Here is a 16,467-nt window from a genome sequence, read left to right as displayed (position 1 = left end):
ATATAAAGAAGAACTAAATGGAAATTTTAGAACTGAAAAATACAATAATTAGAATAGAAACTAATGGATGGGTTCAACAGCAGAATGGAGGGGACAGAGAAATGAATCAGTGAACCTGAAGAAAGAACAGTAGAAAGTAGCCAGTTTGAACAACAGAGAGAAAACAAACTGGAAAAACAAACAGAATCCAAACCCCAGAGCCTCAGGGGCCTATGGGACCATAATGAAAGGTCTAACATTCATGCCATCAGAGTCACATGAAGGAGTGAGGAAAAGAGGGGGTCTTTAAAAGGACTTGAAGAAATAATGGCTGAAAACTTCTCAAATTTGGCAAAGGACATAAACCTACGGATAAGTTGAATGAATTCCAAAGAGGATAAATCCAAAAAAAAATCTACACTAAGACTCATCACAGTCAAACTTCTGAAAACTAAAGAGAAAAAAATCTTGAAGGCAAACAGAGAAAAGGGATAAGCAATTTGAATATCAGAGGGTTTCTCATCAGAAACTATGGAGACCAGAAGGAATTGGCACAATATTTTTCAAATGCTGAAAGAAAAGAAATGCCAACCTACAATCCTATACCCAGTGAAAATGTCTTTCAGAAAAAGAGGAGAAATCAAGACATACTCAGACTATAGGAAAATTTAAGAAATTGCCACTAGTATACCTGCCCTAAAAGAATGGATAAAAGAAATTCTTTACACAGAAGGAAAATTATTTTTTAAAACAGGAAATTTGGAGCAGAAACATGAATAAATACAATAGGCTTTCCTCCTCCAAGTGTTTAAATTATGTTTGATAATTGAAGCAAAAATTATAACATTATCTGATATGGTTCTAGATGTATGTAGAGGAAATATTTAAGACAAGCATATTATAAATAGGGAAGATAAAGAGACGTAAAGGTAGACAAGGATTCTATACTTGACTTAAACTGGTAAAATGATGACACTGGTGGACTGGGATAAATTATGTATATATAATATATCAATAATATATAGAGCAACCACTAAAAAAAGTATACAAAGAGATACATTAAAAAGTGCTAGAGAAAATTAAAATGGAATTCTAAAAAAAATATTCAAGTAACCCACAGGAAGGTAGGAAAAAGAACAAACACAGAAAACAGAGAATAAGAACAAATAAAAAATAAAATGGCAGACTTAAGCCCTAATATATCAAATGTAAGTGGATCAATATACCAATTAGAAGACAGAGTGGATGAAAAACATTATTTGACCATATGCTGTCTATCAGAAATTCATTTCTAATATAATTATATAGTCAAGTTGAAATTAAAAGGAGGGGAAAGGCATATTATGCAACTATTAATCAAAGCAAAGCAAGACTGGCTATACTAATATAAGATAAATAGACTTCAGAGCAAAGAAAATTACCCAAGACAGAAAAAGACCTTATATAATGATAAAAGTGTCAATCCATCAAGAAGACATAGCAATATTAAATGTGTATTCATAAAACAACAGAGCTGCAAAATATGTGAAGCAAAAACTGACAAAAATGAAAGGAGAAATAGACAAATCCATGATTCTATTTGGAGACTTCAACACCCCCTCCCTCAACATTTGATGCAAAAACTATACAGAAAATCAGCAAGGATACAGAAGACCTGAACAGTATCATCAATCAGTAGCATCTAACTAACAGTAATAAAACACTTCACACAAAACAGCACAATATACATTCTTTGCAAGTGCCCACAGAACATACACCAAGATTGACCGTATGTCAGACCATAAAACAAATCTCAACAAATATAAAAGAACTGAAATCATACAAAGTGTGTTCTCTGACCACAATGGAATCAAACTAGAACTCAATAACAGAAAGATAACAGGAAAATCTCAAAACACTTGGACCTACACAACACACTTGTATATAATCGATGGGACCCAGAAGTCACAATGTAAATTTTAAAACTACATTGACCTGAATGGAAATGAAAATGCACTTGAAAATTTGTGGAATACAGCTAAAGCAGTGCTGAGAGAGAAATTATAGTACTAAACTAGAAAAGAAGAAAAATTCTCAAGTCAATGATTTAAGCTCCCACCTCAAAACCTAAAAACAGGAGTACAAAATAAACCCAAAGCAAGCTGAAGGAAGCTAATAGTAAAGATAATAACAGAAATCAATAAAATTGAAAGCAGAAAAATAATAGAGAAAATCACTTATACAAAGAGCTGATTTGTTCTCAAAAAGATCAACTGAATTGACAAACCTCTAGCAAGACTGAAAAAAAAATAGGAAGATAAGAAACAACTTACCAATATCGAGAATGCAACAGGTGATATTACTACAGTCGCTGCAGATATTAAAAGGATAACAAGGAAATACAATGAACATCTCTATGCACATAAATTTGCTAACTTAGGTGAAATAGACCAATTCCACAAAAAATACAAATTACTACAACTCACCCAATATAAAATAGATAATTTGAATAGTTCTGTAACTATTAAGAACATTGAAATTCTAATTTTAAAACTACCTTGAAGAAATGCATTGGCCCAAATAGTTTCACTGGAGAACTTTACCAAACATTTATAAAGAACTGCCATAAATTCTTTACAATATCTTCCAGAAAAATCAAAAAGGAGAGAAGACTTCCCAATTCACATTCTGAAGCTATTATTCTCCTGATAGTAAAACCAGATATAGTACAAAAACAGTACAATGATCCTCATGAATATAGACATAAAATTTCTTAACAAAATATTAGCAAGTAGAATTCAGCAATATATAAAAAGAATTTTACATCACACCAAGGGAGATTTATTTCAGAAATGCTAGTCTGATCTGGTAATCAGTAATCAGCCAATATAATCCACCATCTTAACGGGCTAAAGAAAAAAAAATCACATAATTGTCAATACAGTAAAGCATCTGATAAAAATTCAACACCCATTCGTGATAAAAATTCATGAAAAATAGGAAGAGAGGGGAACTTCCTGAACTTGATAAAGACTATGAAACACAGGTGTTTCTTAATGGTACAGGTAGCATACTTAATGGTGAAAGATTGAATGCTTTCCCCCTAAAATTGGACTAAGGCAAGGATATCAGCTCTGAGCACTCTATTTCAAGATAGTACTGGATGTTCTAACCAGTGCAATAAGGCAATAAAAGGTAATTGGCATACCGACCAGAAATAAATAAAACTGGCCCTTTTTACAGATAGAAATTCCCAAGGAATCAATCAAAAACCCCTAAAACTAATAAGCAAGGTTATAAGATATAAGATAAACATCTAAAAAGCAATTATATTTCTATATACTAGTATGAATATGTGGACACCAAGATTAAAAGCAATATACCTTTTAAAATTACTCAAAAAAAGGGAAATACTTTGGTGTAAATCTAACAAAACATGAACTTGAATTGTATGTTGAAAACACAATGCTGATGACAAATCAAAGCTTTACATAAATACATACTATGTTCATGCATTGGAAGACTCAACACAGTAAAGATGCAAATTCTCCCCAGATTGATATAGAAGTTTAACACAATTGCTATCAAAATTCCAACAAGATTTTTTGTAGGTTGAGAAAAAAAATTCTAAAATATGGAAATATATAAGAGCTGGAATAGCTAAAACAATTTTGAAAAAGAAGAATAAACTGGGAGAAATTAGTCTACCCGATTTCAGAACTCAATAGCTACTACAATCAAGACTATAGTATTGGTGGAGAGATAGCCACATAAATCAATAGAAGAGAATAGAAAACCCAGATATAGAACCACACAAATAGGCCCAAATGATTTTTGACAAAGATCAAAAGCAATTCAATGGGAGAGAGACAGCCTTTTCAACAAATGGTGCTAGAATTGGAGATTCCTAGGAGAAAAAAAAACATTGACCAAAGTCTCACATCTTATACAAAAATTAACTCCAAATGGATCACAGACTTAAATGTAAAATGATAAAACTTTTAGAAAAAAATAGGAGAAAATCTTTAGGACCTAGGGCTAGGCAAAGAGTTCTCAGACTTGACACCATAACAAGATCCAAAAAGGGAAAAACTCAAGATATACAAACAGCTCATACAACTCAACAACAAAAAATAACCCAATCAAAAAATGGGCAGAAGACCTAAATAGACATTTCTCCAAAGAAGAAATACAATAGGCACATGAAAAGATGCTCAACATCACTAATTATTAGAGAAATGCAAATCAAAACTACAATGAGGTATCACCTCATACCAGTCAGAATGGCCATCATTAAAACTATATAAATAACAAATGCTGGAGAGGGTGTGGAGAAAAAGGAACTCTCCTACACTCTTGGTGAGAATGTAAGTTGGTACAGCCACTATGGGAATAGTATGGAGGTTCCTCAGGAAACTAAAAATAGAATTACCATATGATCCGGCAATCCCACTCCTGGGCATATATTCAGACAAAACTCTAATCCAGAAAGATACATGCACCCCTATGTTCATAGCAGCACTATTCACAATAGCCAAGACATGGAAACAACCTAAATGTCCATCAACAGGTGAATGGAATAAGGAGATGTGGTACATATATACAATGGAATACTACTCAGCCATAAAAAAGAACAAAATAATGCCATCTGCAGCAACATGGATGCAACTAGAGATGATCATACTAAGTGAACTCAGAAAGAGAAAGACAAATACCATATGCTATCACTTACATGTGGAATATAAAATATGACATAAATGAACCTACCTACAAAACAGAAACAGACTCACAGACATAGAGAACAGCCTTGTAGTTGCCAAGAGGGAGGGGGATGGGGGCAAGATGGAGTGGGAGGTTGGGGTTAGCAGATGTAAGCTATTATATATGGAACGGATAAACAACAAGGTCCTACTGTATAGCACAGGGAATGATATTCAGTATCCTATGATAAACCATAATGGAAAAGAATATTAAAAAAGTGTATATATGTGTATAACTGAGTCACTTAGCTGTACAGCAGAAATTAACACAACATTGTAAATCAATTATACTTCAATTTAAAAGAAGAAAAAAAATTTTAAGGGAAAAATTGACAAATTGGACACTGACAAAATTCAAAACTATTGCTCTGCAAACTCTGTTAAGGGAATGAAAAGACAAGCTATAGACCAGGAGAAAGTATTTGCAAACCGCATATCTGACAAAGGACTAGTAGGTGTAATATGTAAAGAACTCTCAAAACTCAACAGTACCAAAGCAAACAATCCTATTCAAACATGGGCAAAAGACATGAAGAGACATTTTACCAAAGATATACAGGTGGCAAATAAACATATGAAAAGATGTGCTTGTTAAATTAAACTATCCTATGATATCTTATACCAGATACACACAGACACACACACACACACACACACACACAGACACACACACACACAATCCAGATGGTTAGAGACCTAAAGGTTTATATGCTCTCATCTGTAACCCCATAGTGCCTCTACATTGTCTGTGTTGTAGTGAAATAAAAGGGTGTACTATTTCCCTTAGTTATTTCTCTATTTCATGCTAATGAGAAAAAAATAGGATCATACGTAAAAAGAAATACAAACCAGCATCTCCTTCAACCTTCTTTTTCTTCACCCGCTTAATCCTCTTCTTTAGTACCTTCATGAGAAAGTTAGCAAATTTATTGTTTTCTCCAAGGGCTGCTTGGAAACCAGCATAGAGTGCCTTTTCTTGGTCCTGGATCTTGGCAACTTCATTCTTTTTCTCTTCCATCTCTTTAAGAGTTTCATTTATTTTCCACTAAACGAACAAAAAATAAGAACAAATGATCAATATTTCTGATAAACCAGGTTCAGAGAACAATGCACATTACAATGTAAGGTTACAGCCTACAAACATTTTTTAAGCTTCTTAATAGAAGTTTACATTTCTGATGTTTCTGAATGCAGAGTCATTCATTTATTTGATTAAAATTTTATAATTCTTTTGTAAAAATCAGTTAAGTTCAGAATCAGATAAGATCGATTCTTTGACGTTTAACTTCCTCAAGAAATTAAATTAGGTAAATTGAAATTTTTACTGATATGTGGATATCAGCTAGTATTCTTCCATGTGTGGTCTCAAAAAAGTTTTTTTCATATCAATACAAGATAACTAAAACAAAAAGGCACATCTGCTCTTAGTGAAACTGATATACCTAAAAACTGACATCACTACTGAGTATGTATTATCTAATACAATCCTTCTTCTTTTAAGACAAAGATAGATGGTCTAATTAATCTCTTTAAATTTAACATATATGTAACAAATAAACTTAATTTCCTGTGCTATTCAATTATTTATTACTCTAAAACTGGCTATAATATTTAAGAAATTTACCAGCTTCTTTCCCAAGTATGTTCATTCATAAGGATAATATATAATCAAAACTCAACTTCACATGATAGCTACTGACAACAAAAACAGACTTTTAATTAGGTAAACTAAACATAAGGGTCACTTTTGAAAAATTTATTCTCCTACCTTACAAAATATCAGATCAAATTCATTAAAAAGTATGATTCACTTCTCCCTGAGCACGGCTACCAAAAACAGAGAGCAAACAGGAATAACGGGGAAAAGGAGGAGGAAGAGAAGACAAGAAAGAGATGTGGACTAGAACAAGTGGGGAAATTAAGTTGAGAAGAAGAAAGAAAAGAAGAATCAAGTCCCCTCCATAACTAAGGCTGTAGCCAGCTAGCACTCTTCTGCCCATTCATACTTGCATGTCCTGTTCCTCTTTGTCTAATGAATTAACACGCTCTTGAAGTATGTTCTCCTGTTTCTCAAAATTCTTCAGGAGAAGCATTTCTTGAAATAATGTGACATGGTGCAGGTCAGATAATTTCATCTGAGTATCTAGTTTCAGTTTCCGATGTCTCAGGAGACGGAGTTCTGCATCAAAAGTGACAATCAGTTCTTTGATCTGAGGTGGAAAAAGATTTAAGGGTATGTTAGAAGTTTAAAACAGGTACATGCATTTTTAAAACTATCCAACAATACTGATTTGTTTGGGTAAAAGCATTTTCTTATTATGCCCTTATTATGGATGGAGAATTACAAGGGTGGGTGGGTGGGGCACATGGGTGTGTATACAGTCTCATAATTTAATTTATGTACATTTAATACCATTGATGAACTGGTTTATTAAGTGGTAGGTATTCTGTAACTGCAGTCCTTCGAGCTGTTTCTTCACCATTGATTAAGCCATTGATCAAGAATGTCCTTCTTGGGGCTTCCCTGGTGGCGCACTGGTTGGGAGTCCGCCTGCCGATGCAGGGGTCACGGGTTCGTGCCCCGGTCCGGGAAGATCCCACACGCCGCGGAGCGGCTGGGCCCATGAGCCATGGCCGCTGAGCCTGCGCGTCCGGAGCCTGTGCTCCGTAAAGGGAGAGGCCACAACAGTGAGAGGCCCGTGTACCACCAAAAAAAAAAAAAAAAAATGAATGTCCTTCTTGCTGGTTTAAATCAGAGACTGTGAGCTCTTTGTGGGTAGTATTGTGTCTGTCTCCACTCTATCCCCATGGTATCTCTACACTGCCCTTCACACAGTAAGTACTAAAATAATATTTTCCTCACCTTCTTATTTTGAAAAGTTTCAAATCTACAGAACAGTAAATATTTTTAAACAGATAAATATAATTGTGGAGCCACAAGAAACCTGTACAATCTTCTTGGTTTATTTACAGATGAAGAAATTGAGACTAAAAGTGACTTCCCTGAGATCAAATTTGTTACAGAGCTTGGATAAGAACCCAAATATCGGGCTTCCCTGGTGGCGCAGTGGTTGAGAATCTGCCTGCCAATGCAGGGGACACGGGTTCGAGCCCTGGTCTGGGAAGATCCCACATGCCGCGGAGCAACTAGGCCCGTGAGCCACAACTACTGAGCCTGCACTTCTGGAGCCTGTGCTCCGCAACGAGAGGCCACGATAGTGAGTGGCCCCCGCTTGCCGCAACTAGAGAAAGCCCTCGCACAGAAATGAAGACCTAACACAGATAAAAATTAAAATAAAAAAAATAATAAAAAAAGAACCCAAACATCTCATGTCCTGGTCTAGACTTTATTCCACTGCAATTTCAAATGATTTTAAATCCTCAGTTTTACTTTGATTTTGACACAGCGTCTCCCTTGCCCCATCCCAAAGGAGATGAAGAGATCAACAGAGAGCCCAAAGAGCTGATTCTCCCAATGAAACTAGTACACCAGGAAAAAGACAAACCATTCCATGTTTTTCACTAGGCTGTACTTGAATGGGGAGCCTCGACTATCAAATGCCTATAATGAGTGAGGGCTCAGCCTGGGGCTGAGAAAGAGGAAGATATCTGTGGGTTTGGGTCTGTGAAACTGCTGGAGAATTTCAGAGAGCTAAAAAGCAAAAACAAAAAACACAACAAACCAAGGAGAAGAAAAATTAAACTTTTAATGTATGACTGTAGACTAAGTGGGTTCCACTTTAATGCTTGTTCAACAAATTTGAATTATTTTTAAATTTCTTTGGAGGAAGCACTATGTTTTCTTCAGTGCAACACCATTCTGCAACTATACCACATAGGTGTCCAAGGTTGTAAGGGTTATGCCTGTTTTTTTTTTTTTTTTTTTTTTTTTTTACGGTACGCGGGCCTCTCACCGTTGCGGCCTCTCCCGTTGTGGAGCACAGGCTCCGGACGCACAGGCCCAGCGGCCACGGCTCACGGGCCCAGCCGCTGCGCGGCACGTGGGATCCTCCCGGGCCGGGGCACGAACCCGCGTCCTCTCCATCGGCAGGCGGACTCTCAACCACTGCGCCACCAGGGAAGCCCGGGTTATGCCTGTTTTATTCTCACTACCCCTCATAGCCTGTAAGCTGTATAGGATAGAGAATGTGTATGACTTGACAATTGTTTCATCCCTACTACCTAGCTAGCACTGTTTCTGCACATAGAATGTCCAATAAATATTTGTTAAATTAATAGCTAAAATTAAATCAATTAAAACTTTTTACTGAATATCTACTATATGTCTGGCATTGTCCTAGACACTTCAGGGGAATCCTAGAATTGTATCTAATGAAACAGAGACTAAAAAAAAAATAGAAAAAAATCAATGAAACTAAAGCTGGTTCTTTGAAAAGACAAACAAAATTGATAAACCTTTATCCAAACTCACCAAGAAAAAAAGGCAGAGGGCCCAAATGAATAAAATCAGAAATGAAAAAGGGAAGTTAAAACTGACACCACAGAAATACAAAAGGTCATAGGAGACTACTACTAACAGCTATATAACAACAAAATGGACAACCCAGAAGAAATGGACAAATTCTTAGAAATGTACAATCTCCCAAAACGAAACCAGGAAGAAATAGAAAATTGAACAGACCAATTACCAGTACTGAAATTGAATCAGTGATTTAAAAAACTCCCAACAAACAAAAGTCCAGGACCAGAGAGCTTCACAGATAAATTCTACCAAACATTTAGAGAAGTGTTAACAGCTATCCTTCTAAAACTATTCCAAAAACATTGCAGAGGAAGGAACACTTCCAAACTCATTCTATGAGTCCAGTATCACCCTGATACCAAAACCAGGCAAAGAAATCACACAAAAAAGAACATTACAGGCCAATGTCACTGATGAACATACATGCAAAAGTCCTTAACAAAATATTAGCAAACTGATTCCAGCAATATATTAAATAATCATACAGTATGATCAAGTGGGATTTATTCCAAGGATGCAAGGATAATTCAATATCCACAAATCAATGTGATATACCACATTAGCAAATTGAGAAATAAAAAACATATGATTATCTCAATAGATGCAGAAAAACTTTTGACAGAATTCAACATCCATTTATGATAAAAACTCTCCAGAAAGTGAGCATAGAGGGAACATACCTCAACATAATAAAGGCCATATATGACAAACCCATAGCTAACACATTATTGACTGGGGGATCTTTGCAGAAACTAATGCCTGTGGCCATAATATGCCTCTGGTCAAAAATGTGTTAAAGGTGAAAAGCTAAAAGCATTTCCTCTAAGATCAGGAATAGGACAAGGATGCCCACTCTTGCCACTTTTATTTAACATAGTATTGGAAGTCCTACCCACAGCAATCAGACAAGAAAAAGAAATAAAAGGAATCCAAATTGGAAAACAAGAAGCAAAACTGTCCTTGTTTGCAGATGACATGATACTATGCATAGAAAATCCTAAAGACACCACCAGAAAACTACTAGAGCTCATCAATGAATTTAGTAAAGCTGCAGGTTACAAAATTAATATACAGAAATCTGTTTCATTTCTATACACTAACAAGGAACTAGCAGAAAGAGAAATTAAGGAAACAATTCCATTTACCATCACATCAAAAAGAATAAAATACCTAGAAATAAATCTACCTAGGGAGGTAAAAGACCTATACTCGGAAAACTATAAGAAACTGATAAAAGAAATTGAAGATCACACAAACAGATGGCAAGATACACTGTGTTCTTGGACTGGAAGAATCAATATTGTTAAAATTACCATACCACCCAAGGCAATCTATAGATTCAATGCAATCCCTATCAAAATACCAATAGCATTTTTCACAGAACTAGAACAAAAACATTTTTGTGTGAAAACACAAAAGACCTCAAATAGCCAAAATAATCTCAAGTAAGAAAAGTGGAGCTGGAGGAATTATGCTCCTTGACTTCAAGACCATACTACAAAGCTACAATGATCAAAACAGTATGATACTGGCACAAAAACAGACACATCAATCAGTGAAACAGAATAGAGAGCCCAGAAATAAACTCATGTACCTATGGTCAATTAATCTATGACAAAGGAGGCAAAAATATACAATGGAGAAAAGACAGCCCCTTCAATAAGTGGTTCTGGGAAAACAGGACAGCTACATGTAAAAGAATAAACTTAGAACATCCTTCAACACCATACACAAAAATAAACTCAAAATGGATTAAAGACCTAAATGTAAGGCTGGGAAACCATAAAATTCCTGGAGGAAAACATAAGCAGAACATTCTTTGACATAAATCATAGCAATATTTTTTTGGATCTGTCTCCTAAAGCAAACAAAAGCAAAAATAAACAAATGGGACCTAATTAAACTTAAAAGTTTTCAGACAGCAAAGGGAACCATCAACAAAATGAAAAGACAATCTACTGAATGGGAGAAAATATTGGCAAGTGATATGACGGACAAGGGGTTAATATCCAACATATATAAACAGCTCATACAATTCAACATCAAAAAACAAACAAACAATCTGATTAAAAAATGGGCAGAAGACCTGAATAGACATTTTTCCAAAGAAGAAATGCAGGTGGTCAAAAGGAACATGAAAAGATGCTCAACATAGCCAATCATTAGGGAAATGCAAATCAAAACCACAATGAGATAATCACCTCACACCTGTCAGAATGGCTATCATTAAAACACACACACACAAATAACAAATTTTGGCAAGAATGTGGAGAAAAGGGAACACTCACACACTGTTGTTGGGAATGTAAATTGGTGTAGCCCTGTGGAAAACAGTAGGGAGGCTTCTCAAAAAACTGAAAATAGAACTACCTTATGACCCAGCAATTCCACTCCTGGGTATATATCCAAAAAACCCAAAAACACTAATTCAAAAAGATATGTGCACCCCAATGTTCATAGCAGCGTTATTTACAAGATATTGTGAAGATATGGAAGCAACCTAGGTGTCCATCAACAGATGAATGGAAAAATATGTGGTACACATATACAATGGAATATTACTCAGCCATAAAAAAGAATGAAAATTTGCCATTTGCAACAACATGGATGGACCTGGGGGATATTTTGGGTAGTGAAGTAAGTCATCCAGGTTAAGACAAATATTATATGTTAGCAGTTATATGTAGAATCTAAAAAAAAATAAAACTAGTGAATATAACAAAAAGCAAGAGACTCACAGATATAGAGAACAAACTAGTGGTTACCAGTGGGAAGAGGGAAGGAGGGAGGAACAATATAAGGGTAGGGGATTAACAGGTACAAACTATTATGTATAAAATAAGCTGCAATGAACTAACACACCATTGTAAAGCAATTATACTCCAATAAAGATGTTAAAAAAAATAAGCTACAATGATATATTGTACAACACAGCATATTTGATAATAACTACAAATGGAGTATAACCTTTAAAAATTGTAGATCACTATATTATACACGTGTAACTTGTAATATTGTACATCAACTATACTTCAATTAAAAATTGTATAATTTGTAAGACAAAACTAACACATAAAACAGCAAGAAAAATAAGTACAAAACCTAAGATGCTGATTATAAGTGCAAATGGAGTTTAGAAGAAAGGAGAGTATGTAGTGTGGGCAGAAGATTCTGGAGAGGGTTTGGAAGTGAGCTGAGTTTTGAATGACGACAACTTTGGAAGAAGTCATTGTAGGTAGAAGGAAATAGCAAAGAAAAAAGCACAGATATGAAACTCAGAAGTGGGGTGGTAAGTATGGAGAAACAGAAAGAGTGAGAAAACAGCGCTGGAAGAAGTAGAGATAATGGGTGAAGAATAAGTTTGGGGAGTAATAGGTGCTGCTTTCAGACACACTGAGGAAGGGGACTCTATACGGCTGGCAGGAGGGAACTTCCATCCAGGAAAGAACCTTTTCCTTCCATATTCAGAGCACCTCCTGCACACAACTGGCCCCAGCCTGGTCCTGATTTTCTTACAAATAAAAATATTTGCCATTCCAGCTCCAGAACAATTCTGAAGCTAGTCATTACCGTGAACACTCTCACTAAAGGGGCAAATCACACATTAGAGAAAGAGCAGGGGGTGAAAAGTAGAGGGTGCCCCATTTTCACCGGAAGGTTTTTAGTTATGCTCCATCCATCATCTGAAGGCTGCTTTATCACTTCTCCTTTACCATGACTTCAGTTAGATACCAATTAACATGGATTTGCCCTTAATTCTTAGCTTTCCAAAAAGAAAAAAGTTGAAAAGCTCCAAAGTTCTGAGCAGAACACAATGATTTTCAGAAGACCAGGGATGGGGAGAAAGCCAAGCCATCAGTGAGTTGTGGGCTGGTCAGGGTTTGGGGAAGATTAAGGTAGAGAAATTAAAAATAATTTTAATTATTTTTAATTAAATTATAATTCAATTTTAATTATCCTGCTCTTCTCTCCTTCAGCTTTAAATAAGCAGTCTCATTTCTTACCCTGTTGATCAAATACTGTTGCATGTACAAGTGTTTAATCTCATCCCTCTTCATAATCTCCAGCTCCACTTCAGTTGGATCTGTTCTTTCAAATTCCATGAACTTTGGAATATCTAGATTGAATACTGTTGCTTTTGATGATCTAGACAATGAATCACTTGTCGTCAAATCCCCATCCTTTCCAGAAGAGAGTCTGAGGAAGCTTCCAGCTGAGCCTGCAGACGCTGCCTTTTCCACTCGAGGGGCCGTTTCAGCCTGATTTTTCATCTGCTGCCACTTAAAAGCTAGGAGGGTTTCCTCATCATACTGAAATCTCTTTTCTGGAACTTCTTCTGGGTATATCTGAGGGATTTGGGGAATGGGGATGTGCTTGGATACGTGAAGAGTCGACTGAATGTTCTTCAGTTCTTGCACCAGGCACTGTATTTCCTCGATGACAGCCACTTTAAGGTCTCGAAGAGCGACAATGCACTTGTTCATGTGCATTTTCTTTGCATAGGCCTGATAAAAAGAACAGGAAGAAAGCAAAATGACAACCTGCTCACAAAGGGCAGCTTGAAATACAATTTGCTTTTGTCCCTTGACTGGAATGCCTAGCAAAAATTCAAGATAAAAATGTATCTGATCATTCCTGTTCGCTACTAAGTTATTTTCTCTAGTTTTTAGGCTTTTCCCCATTTCACCTCTCCATAAGGGGAAGACGGTCTGGATGTGACCTCTGGTGTCCCCCAGCTGGCTTCTAGGGCTGAGTTCCCCCATCCTCCTTCCACCACTCAATGGAAGTCCTTCCTGAGCCCTGTACTCAGCCAGATCCCAGGGAAGGGAAGGCCATTCTTTGGTCAGGAGCACACAGTAACCGTCCTTCCCTGATGAAAACTCAAATCCTATTGGCTTAGACTCACTTAGGGTTGCCCACCTCCGGCCACTTTAGCCTGTTGTCATTCTGTATTTTGGCCACATTCTGTTACTCCTTGTGCAGGCAAGGTCACGATCCTGAATTCCAGTACCACGTCACACTGAGAGGTTCCTGGACTCTTCCTTGGTTCCTTCTCCACTCATCCGAGCCCAGCTATGCCCCTGCCTCCAGTCACAGGTGCCAAACAGGCCCACTGCTCCCTCACTGCCAGCTCTCTCCCCAGGCTGTGTTTCCTAAATGCCCTGACCAGAGCCTCCAGTCACATGCAACCCTGCTCCTGGTGTGCAGTTAGGCAACTAGATGGCCCAAAGGCTGTTAAGAGTAACTTTGCATAAATATACAGGTTAAGAAAAATAAAAGATCGAAAGGCTTTTCTTCAAGTCGTCTTACAAAACTTACCTGTATATTTACTATCTACTGTAACAAAATAGAGGAGATGTTTTACATACTTAAGAACAAACCTTTGAAGCATTAGGGTTTAAACTCAAAATCCAGCCCTTGGGTGAGTGAGGGACCACTTCTGAAGTACCTGGAGGACCGAGAATTAAGTGGAGAACAAACCCAAACCAGCCTGGTGGCTGTAAGGCCTACCTCTTTTAGGAGCCCAATTTACATACCAAGCCTCTCTTTCTAATTTTCCAAATACCACACACCTAAACACTAGCCATGGATGGGGGAGGTGGGGGAGGAGGCGGTGGTGGTGGGGAAATGTATAATACACAACTTCTAAAATGCTTGATACTTTTCAGTGACTTTGAACTTAACCATGATAAGAATGACTGTTTATTGACTTTGACCATTACTTTAACCCTATGAAGAAGACTAGACATGTCTTGTCTTACCGTTGTTCATTGGTAGTAATACCTTTTTTTTTTTTTAAACAGACAATACAACTGAGGCTTAGGGAGAGTTACATAACTAGCCAAGTTCTTATAACTATTAAGTGGCAGAGATTGGAACGGAACTCTGATCTTCTGACCGGTAGAATTGTGTGCTCTGCATTATTTAATGCTGTCATTTTAATAACATAGCTTTCAGTGCAATGCAGTTCCATTCAAGACATCACACCTGTCCATCACCTCTACCTGGACTATGAAATTTCAGGTGGGATGACTGGCAAATTGTGATCAAGAGAACATTTGTGACAACGGATGAAACATGATAGTTGAAACAAGAATTGCCTTAGACAAACAGATAGAAAAACAATCCAAACGGTCACTAATAAAATGTTCAAAATGTCCATTTGATCAGAAAGTTATAGGTATGAGCTATGAAAATTGACGTGTGGCTATGAATCGCCATACCAGGATCTCTGGAGTGCTGGCATGTACAGCATCTTTAGTGAAACAGAAAAAGACACTCCTTCCTCAAGACACTTTACACTTCCATTTGTCAGAAAATTATAAAATATTCAAACATGCTCTATCTGTGGTATGATTGGCACTCTTTTCAATGTGATGCCTTGAAATGGGCAACCTGCACAGCCATACTAGGTGGCCATATACAAAATTCTCCTCAAAATGGTAACTCAGATGCCTTCTGAGCCTCTAAGTGTGAAAAGTCACTTGTCAATTCAAAGCAAGGAATTACTATGACAGGGAGAGGAAACTTTAGGATGAAAACAGGTATGAGAAATCAGGATGATTAGAAGCAGTTTGGGGAAATGCAGAGAGAATCAAAAAGGAATATATTAACTGCTCAGTATTGTGTCACCTACAAAAGTTTGGAAGTCCTTCAAACAAAGGCTAAATACAGTGGTCTATTTTCCTAAGTCTTGGTGGTCCACAGCAGCCAAAAACAATAGCCAACAAGGATGTGTTTGAATTTCAGAGATTCAAAGTTCATAAAATATAATGCCTTCACTCATGAAACTGGTATTGAACCAAGTAATTAATTTGAAGGCTGGTTCTGCCATGTTAACTAAATAGTCATGAATAAATCTCTTATCTTTGGGACTCAATTTCCTTATTTGTAAAAAGGGGCATTATTCTAGATAATCATGAAGCCCTTTTCCAATTCTAAATTTCTATGACTATATATCTTTATGGACCAGCTAACAAAATGGGTGGTTTCAGCAGAATTCAATTAAAAAATCCAGGGTGTGTGCCTCATTGTCATGAAAGCTACGGGTAAGTACCATAGAGTCGAGGTGTCCCAGTTCCTCTTCCTTCTTGGCAGCATTTACTCTCATGTGTTCAGGTATCTTATAGTCTGGGGCTGTCTTCAAATTGAAGTCTCCCATATACAACTGGGCCTCTTTGATGGCTTGAACATCTTTGGGATCTTCATAGTCATCACCAGGTTTACTGTTGTACCTATCAGAAAAACAGAAAACTCAGCCATAAA

At 36.7% G+C, this 16,467-nt stretch overlaps 1 protein-coding gene across 1 annotated transcript in view; it reads right to left on the bottom strand.

Moving 5' to 3' along the window:
* CFAP44 (cilia and flagella associated protein 44) overlaps positions 1-16,467 on the bottom strand; it is a 132,393-nt gene that overhangs the window by 15,498 nt on the left and 100,428 nt on the right. The window contains exons 25-28 of the mRNA XM_060149045.1: positions 16,259-16,436; positions 13,206-13,706; positions 6,725-6,928; positions 5,568-5,763 (exon numbers count right to left, since the gene is read on the bottom strand). Coding sequence (XP_060005028.1) covers positions 5,568-5,763; positions 6,725-6,928; positions 13,206-13,706; positions 16,259-16,436 — 1,079 coding nt within the window. The remainder of the gene's footprint in view (positions 1-5,567; positions 5,764-6,724; positions 6,929-13,205; positions 13,707-16,258; positions 16,437-16,467) is intronic.

The sequence above is a fragment of the Lagenorhynchus albirostris genome, chromosome 5, assembly GCF_949774975.1.
Source record: "Lagenorhynchus albirostris chromosome 5, mLagAlb1.1, whole genome shotgun sequence".
NCBI lineage: Eukaryota > Metazoa > Chordata > Mammalia > Artiodactyla > Delphinidae > Lagenorhynchus > Lagenorhynchus albirostris.
Note: the sequence above shows the minus strand (reverse complement) of the source record. Positions and strands in the feature narration are given on the sequence as shown.